This window comes from Montipora foliosa, chromosome 10 (assembly GCF_036669935.1).
Source record: "Montipora foliosa isolate CH-2021 chromosome 10, ASM3666993v2, whole genome shotgun sequence".
Classification (NCBI taxonomy): domain Eukaryota; kingdom Metazoa; phylum Cnidaria; class Anthozoa; order Scleractinia; family Acroporidae; genus Montipora; species Montipora foliosa.
The window spans coordinates 16,076,274-16,084,034 of NC_090878.1; the positions used below are offsets into that span (position 1 = coordinate 16,076,274).

The 7,761-nt window shown below is 40.1% G+C and overlaps 1 protein-coding gene across 1 annotated transcript; it reads left to right on the forward strand.

Moving 5' to 3' along the window:
- The first annotated feature begins 3,015 nt into the window (after positions 1-3,015).
- On the forward strand, positions 3,016-7,233 carry LOC137973430 (inactive pancreatic lipase-related protein 1-like). The gene is made up of 3 exons (XM_068820233.1): positions 3,016-3,176; positions 4,300-4,512; positions 7,185-7,233. The coding sequence occupies exons 1-3, from the start codon at positions 3,107-3,109 to the stop codon at positions 7,196-7,198; spliced, it is 297 nt and encodes a 98-aa protein (XP_068676334.1). The 5' UTR covers positions 3,016-3,106; the 3' UTR covers positions 7,199-7,233.
- The last annotated feature ends 528 nt before the right edge of the window (positions 7,234-7,761 follow it).

Sequence of the window (7,761 nt, forward strand, 5' to 3'; positions counted from 1 at the left end):
CTGCAGATCCTTGGCGATTGCCACAGAGCCCGTCTAAGATAAATACAACGTTTTACCTGATCACAAGGCAAAACCGGGAAATCCCTCAAACTATTGACGATGAAAACACAAGTAAGCTGACCGCTTCTAATTACAACATCCTGTGCCATGAAACAATTTTCGTTGCTCATGGGTTTAAAGGTAAGTTGTTTTTTTTTTTTTGTTTTCTTTTTGTTTTGTTTTTTGTTTTATTGTTTTTTAAGAGCCACTACTCTGCTATAAAAACTACATACAACCCATAATTCCTCGATTCGCTCTGACGAAGGGCTAACTCTCGAGAAGTCAGCTTTTAGAATCACTATAAGTTGGTCAATTGACATTATCAACTCCGTTGTACTACTTACCTCCGACACAGCACCACAGTTTCTTTAGGAACTAACCCCTTTTATCATTCAAAACACTTTTGTTGTAACTTTTTGGTTACTCAAAGTGCTAGGATGTGTTTACTGTGCTTTAGGCATTCAAGTAAAAAATAAAATAATAAGAAAAAAAGAAATATTTCCGATTTGCTCATTTTTTTAGCTAAAAGAAAAAGCCAAACAATGATCTATCATGGGTGGAAATCTTTATTTACATATTTATAAAATACCTCCCATACGTTATTTAAAGCCCACCTCTTTTCGGTCGTGTTTCAGCCGTTCAAATTTTCTGGGGAGCAGCGGATGGCGCAGTGGTGAGAGCACAAGCCTCCCACCAATGTGACCCGGATTCGATTCCCATACTCGGCGTCATATGTGGGTTGAGTTTGTTGGATCTCTACTCTGCACTGAGAGGTTTTCTCCGGGTACTCCGGTTTCCCCTCTTCCCAAAAACCAACATTTGACTTGATTTGCGTTAATTCTTAATTTCAGTTTACAGTATTCCCAATTAGTGCTCCAGCGCTAGAACGACTAGACTCTTAAAAAAAGTTCCTTTCCTTATTCCCTTTTTATCTTAAAGGCAGCGTATAAAGGCATGACGAAGTTTTGTTATTTTATTACTTACTGTCTCTTGTCTCAGTGTCGCCGAAAGTCCATGGATGAAGCCAAGGAAGGACGCGTTACTAGATGCGGTAGACTGCAATGTGATTTTGGTTGACTGGTCTAAGGGTGCAGCTACATTTTATTTCCAAGCGGCGGAAAACACTCGGCTCATTGGTACACAGATTGCTGTTCTTGCAATGTTCCTGATTTCCAGGAACAATGGTGGTCCCAGTTTGGGAGAGCGTTTCTACGTCGTGGGCTTTAGCCTTGGGGTGCACGTTGCTGGATATGCTGGGAGGTATTTGAAGGAGAATCACGTTACACTTGGGCGAATAACTGGTATGAGTAAATAAATTATTTTAAGGTTGCACCTGAATAGCCTGGCTTCTGAATGAGAGCGAAGCTATCCGTACGTTTGTTCCGGTATAAGCCTTTAGAACATAAATGCAAATTAATTCATTTGAAACAAAGCATTGCAAGTCAAAACTGCAAAAGGCTATCATACCATTTTACTCTAGTACTGTACTTGTAGACGAAACTTTTTTTAGCGTTTTCCTGCTTAATATATGAAAAATACGTTTTCTCTCCCGTCCTCTTTTTAAGCATGATCTTCGCGAAAAGTACCTTCTCTCCCTCAATAAACCTAGATCAACCAGTTATATTTCTTAGTTCTTTTTTCTTACGTATCAGCTAAGTTGCGGAATGCGCTACCTGATTTTATCCGTACCAATGAGTTTACTGGTTTCAATAGAGAATCCAGGGCCGCGTTTTGTACAGCGGCTTTTCTTTATAATATAATTAGTATATCTTTAAATATTATGTATTTACTATGTATCTGTACATGCTATGTATTTTAGCTGTAAATGTAATGTCTCGAAGATATTTATTTAGCTCTTGTAGTTAGTCTGCAATTCGAGATGAAATAAAGTTTATGCATGCATGTATGTATGTTAAGTTTAGAAGGGCGCGTGCGCACACTTTGTAAGCTGTGACCTTCAGTGCTTACCACATGTCAGATAAAATAACTTTTTCCTTGTATATTTAAGCCATCGAATTCTTACGTTAAATTGGCAAGGGCGGGTTCGAAGCTGTGAGTAGGCGTGGGATTTGTCACATATGGTTTAGGGGCCGACATATCTCTCCCTCAATGCCGTACCGGGAGGCAAGGTCGGTAGCAGAAAGGAGCGAAGGGCCAACTGCGTCCAAAAGCGATCGCACGGGCCGAAATCCCGGGATGACTCGTTTGGTACGACGCTCCAGCGCCGGTGTCTGGAGGTACTGCGTTTTTCTCTCTTGTTCAAACATTCCGTCGGCGCATGGGTAAATGTTTCTTTGTCACGGAATTGCAGAATTACCCAGAATTCTTTTGGGCAAGAAGGAGGCAACTTGAGAAGCTCGGGACTGGCCCTCATCAAATGGCTAAAGCGCGGCCAGGGTAAAAAGTGAGAAGACGATTCCTAGCCAGATACTAAGCAGTAACCCTGGTGTGTGCAATTAACGTAGACTTTTGATTTCTGAACAAATTTTTGTCATAGAAAATTCACGATAAATTTTTGTTTTTTTTTCGCTGTGATTCTCGTATCAAAGGAACGGTATAATGTAAATAAGAGAATAACCAGATTTATATTGCAGAGGCTGGCAATTAACCAGTTTGGGGGTTTGTTATTGCAAAAAAAGCAGCAAATTGACATCAGCCCGCTGCTTGTAATTTCCATAGTCACTTTGACAATGTTATGACTCAACTTATCATCAGTAAGAGGACAGACGCATAAAAAAAAATAACTGACCCCAATTTGTTAAATTTCAAAGTCAAGAAGGAGTTAATTTTAAAATCACTTTTTTTTTTGTACGTGCATTTTCGAACGCATATGCTTTAAATGTTATACCCTGCGGTTTAACGTTGTCTTTGCTTTCCCGCCTCTCCCCCCACCCCCCCCCCCCCCCCCCCAACAGCGCTCTTACTCACCTTGTTTGTTATCATTATGAGAAAAACCAGGTTTAGATCCCGCTGGCCCGCATTTTCACAAGGCGAAGGAAGAGTATCGCCTCGACATTTGTGGACGTCATACACACTGATACGGGGTTTTGCTGGCACTACTTTGAACATGAGTGACGCCGATTTTTACCCGAATGGTGGTAAAACACAGCTAGGCTGTCCATTCTTCAGTATTAAAGGTACGTTTGAAGTCGTTTAGGAGTCTAAGCGATGTATAACATTTCCCCAGGCTAAAGGCGATCTCAAAGCTTAAGGGAACCACCGCTCTGACTATAATTTATAATTTTAAAGCCAACAGAATACTCTAAAATCCAAGGGTAAACAAAGTATTATTATTATTATGCCAACCAATAATATCATTGCTTTCTGTAATTGGCGATGCCGTAGACGTCGTCACTTCTTAGACTCCCTAATATGTTTTTTTTCAACGTATCAAATCATATTTGGTAAGATCCGTGCTACACGTGCAACACCATAATTTATGTTCTTTTAGCCAATGATATCATTGTTTTGAGGCATTGTTGTTGGCGTCGACGTCGTCGTTTCATAAGGAAGTTAAAAATCTTCGACCGCGACGGTCGACGAAAACGTTACCTCAAAATACGACTTTGCTTGATCACGAGTCTTTCGCGCGAGTATTCAGTCTCTCTCACGTCCTACAATATGGGCGAAGTATCCTGAAAATAAACTGGTACGAGCGCTTTCAGAGTGGAAATAGAGAATGAAAGATCCTCTGTTGCATCCTAACGTTGTTGTCAAAACTGCAAATTTGGTCATTTCGCTTCGACGTTATGCAAAGGAACGCTAACATACTTGCTCAAATCCGTACTGAAATGTACTGAAATGCGTCCGCACTTGTAACATGGTTTTTTTTTTCCTTTTTTGAACCAATAACATTAACGCTTTCTGGTTTTCCTGCTTCAGCAGCTGTCGTTGTTTCTCAAACTCTAGCATAATTATATAGAGGATATTACACGGCCGCGCGGAGATAAGAAATTTCTTTTCGAGTGTTGAAAAATATTTCACTTGTTCGCTGCTTACGTGCGCTCATTCGTGAAATATTTTTCAACACAAGATGAAAAATTTCGCCTCTCCAAGCTGCCATGTAATTTATTTATCATATGAACACCAATAAAATAAAAAATCATTTCACGAAAGGCACGCTTTTCACATGCAACCATAGCAACAATGATCTTTTCACGTGTGCAAAATAACATGTGTTTTCGTGTGAAAGCTCATTTGGTATTTCATTGATGTTTATATAACAAATATATTTTTCAACGGATCCTGTGGGTTCTTTAGCATGCGACCATCTAAGAGCTCCTGATTACTACATTGCCACTGTAAAAGGACTATACGACTGGACAGCGTATCCTTGCGAAAGTTACAAAGTCTTCCAAGGTGGAAAGTGTTTGCAGTGTGAACCAGATGGATGCTCACGTATGGGATACTATGCAGAATCGAGCAAAACTGGAAACTTCTACTTAAACACAAACAAGAAGAAACCATTTTGTGGTAAGCAATTTTGTAATCATCGGGGTTTTTGGCAGCATTCGAAGAAGTGTATTCCACATCTCGTTGCCCCTATATGAGCATGCAGCCTCTGAAGGTTTGTTATTCACTGCCGTCTGGAGCTCATCAAGGATAGCTTCTATCTCAACTAATTCCTTGAGTCAACCTTTCCCGAGTAAATTTTCTATTCAGGCATGGGTTTTTTCCCGCGAAAAGTATCATATTTTCCGCGACTCTGAGATAGCTTTGTTTTAATTGGCTTTTACAGCAGTGGGCGTGCTAAATCTCCCTAGTGTCATTTCGTCTTCCAACACTCCAACATTTAGTTCCTTTTGGAGAACTGAGAAGAAATTGCTGCCATTGTTATGGCATCTGAAAATTGTTAGAAATATTTGAGTTCTGGAAAAAGGACGACACACCCTTGTCTGTGTGTTACCTTAGATGCTGGACCGCAATGCAACCCCTACTTTTTGTAGAGAGTACAGGATACCGAAACCATTAATCTCTGTCTGTTGGAGATCAGCCTCGTTAAGAGAGGATGAAGGGCCAGGAGAGAACATACTCCCATGCTCCATATTTTTTTTCAATCTATTTTAAGTTGCCTCAAACCAGTTTCAACACTTTGAAGAAACACTCTCTTAAGAAGTAATAGCACTTCACACTATATCACATAACAGTAATGTTATGGTACCATATGGAACACCGATTATTCCAAACGAGATGCAGTCATTATGTTGACGTAATAAGTTACCTTTGCAACGGGAAAGGCCAGCAAAAACGCCCTATATTTTGGCTTCAGCTGCACATATCTCAAAAGCAAACTCGCTGACCCTCATTTTTTATTGCTGGAAAGGGATCAAAAGGCCAAGATGAAACTTTGTACAAAGTTTTAAAAAATATTCTGTATTGCAGTATTAGAGCTACCTTAAAAAAACACACATTTAAGATGGCTTTGAATTCACTATACAGAATCTTTTAAAACTTTGCAGAAAAGTGACGTCTTGGCCTTCTCATCCCTTTCTATCAAAATAAAAAAAATGGGGTTACCGAGTTTGTTTTGAGATATGAGCAATTAAAGACAAAATAAAGGTTGTTATTAGTGGGCTTTTCCGTTGCCACGGTGACTAATTACGTCACAATAATAACCCTGTCTTGTTGAGCAGTAATTGGTGTTTCCTGTGATCATGATGATGCATGATGCAGCGTTTTAATGCCAAACCTTCTAATAACAACGTTACTTGAAAGCTGGTTTCAGGCCACCTTAAGCTTTGCGCCGTGCTGTGAAAGTTATTTTGGTCTCGTGCCCATGGTAGCGCAGACAATGTTATCCAAGTAGGAGCCTGTAGCCGCTCATCATGATCACGGTCTAAAATTAGATTGGAAAAGAAATTATCATTGGAAGAGGCCCATATATGGTGAATGTGTTCTCTCTTCTCGTCCCCAGTCTCTTTCCCTGCTAAAAGAGGTCTATCTTCTTTTTCTGCCATGGGTCGAAATTCACCTTTGCCGCAATCACCTTCCCTGACCTTGGAAGAGACTGTTCAAAACGCATGTCTCATGATATGTTTTCTGACTGTGATTTGGCCCCGCTGTGTCTTGCGCATTTCGTTTTCACGTGAGGATTCGGTCGCTAAGTAACCGCCGTGCATGCTCAACACAGTGATATTTGACACATCTCTTTCCGCGTACTCGTCAGCCAAGCTAACGCAAAAGAACTGAGACCTCTGCTGGCAGGAAAGTGCTCTCTTGGCCTCGTAACAGACTGAACGCATATTTCCTTTACTTGAGCCTCCCGAGATGCATTATTTAAAGCCAGAAGTCCTTTTTGGAGGTATCGTTTTGACTCACTTGACAAAGCGGAAATCTCAGACTTGATGATAGGGATTGTTCCTAAAGGAACTTTGGTGCTTCATTGGTGGGTCGATAAAGAGAAATTAGCTACCGTAAAAATGATTTGTAGGCTGCCGTTTCGAGTCAAACTCGTTCTCAGGTCTTTTCTTCCGACAACCCCGTTTTCGGCGGAGAAATGCCCTGGGAACTGGTTTCCGTTTTTAGCTTTTCATAGAATCAGAACTTGAACTGACAAATTCGTAAAAATTCCATTTAAATTTCTCAAAGGGCGGGGAAAATCGCAAGTGCAAGTCGCGATTTGTGTTGTTTTCCTTCATAAACTTGCGCGAGGTTTTTAAAGCAATCATTAGTACTAGAGCGGTTTTCAAATGAGTGTCGTAAAACCAAAACCAAAGTAATTACTTTGGCCAATCAAGAAGGACGGAGACAAATCCAGTAAACCAATCAAAACTCGAAGTAATTACACGTAACCGACACAAAGCGCGGGGAAATGTGCATGGTTTTGGCTTCACTTCTGATTGGTTGAAAAAATGGCGCGAGAACTTTGAACCAATCACTGAGTGAAGTAAATGCAAAACCAAAGTAATTAGCTAATTACTTTCGACACTCATTTGAAAACCGCTCTAAGTGTAGTAATTACTTTCAACAGTCATTTGAAAATCGTTTGATAAGACCCAGCAATTTTTCAACCTTAATAACTTGAACCATTATGCGAAAAAAATCTCAATCTGAACAACGTCAGGACTAAGGTTAACAGAATTTGAACGAATTCACTGAAGATGAATACAATGAAATTATATATACATTTTTTTTTTAACTTGCAGATGAGAGACCTTAGACGAACCAGAAGACTTTAGCTTCGTTCAAGCTGGCGGCAGTAGAAGGGGATTCAGGGGGTTGCGGGGTGGGGGAGGGGGGAGGGGATATTACGAGCCCCTCTATTAAAAAAAAATAAGGAATTTAAGAAATGACGATGCTTGGCTACGGCTACGGCAGCCACAACGCGGCAAAAGATCATTACACATAGACTTTTTGGTAAATTGTGCCCAAAATTTCAAAGACAGCTCATTATCCAATGCAGTTTCAATATTGGCTTATAGGTTAGAAAACGATTGGCTAATGCTAATGAAAGAAAGATTACCCTATTCAAAACGACTCTTTTCAACGGGATGGAAAGAAATGGATAGGGCAAAGTTATCTTTCGTAATGAACTTTGCGTTGCATTTGCCGTTCCCATGCCTGGCTTGAAATGAATATACCAATTTGTCGTCTTCTAACTTTAATTTTTGAAGCAAGCTCGGTTATTGCTTATATTTATTATTAAAGTTTGGACCTCGGATATTGCGTTACTATTTTTTTTTTTTGTTCACGGAGTCTCGGTTATCTGAAACTGATCTTGAC

What these genes read in the sequence shown, in the direction of transcription:
- LOC137973430 (XM_068820233.1), top strand. Translation starts at nt 3,107, where the DNA reads ATGAGTGACGCCGATTTTTACCCGAATGGTGGTAAAACACAGCTAGGC. An exon ending in TCCATTCTTCAGTATTAAAG is followed by an intron (nt 3,177 to 4,299) that starts GTACGTTTGAAG and finishes TGGGTTCTTTAG; the next exon opens with CATGCGACCATCTAAGAGCT.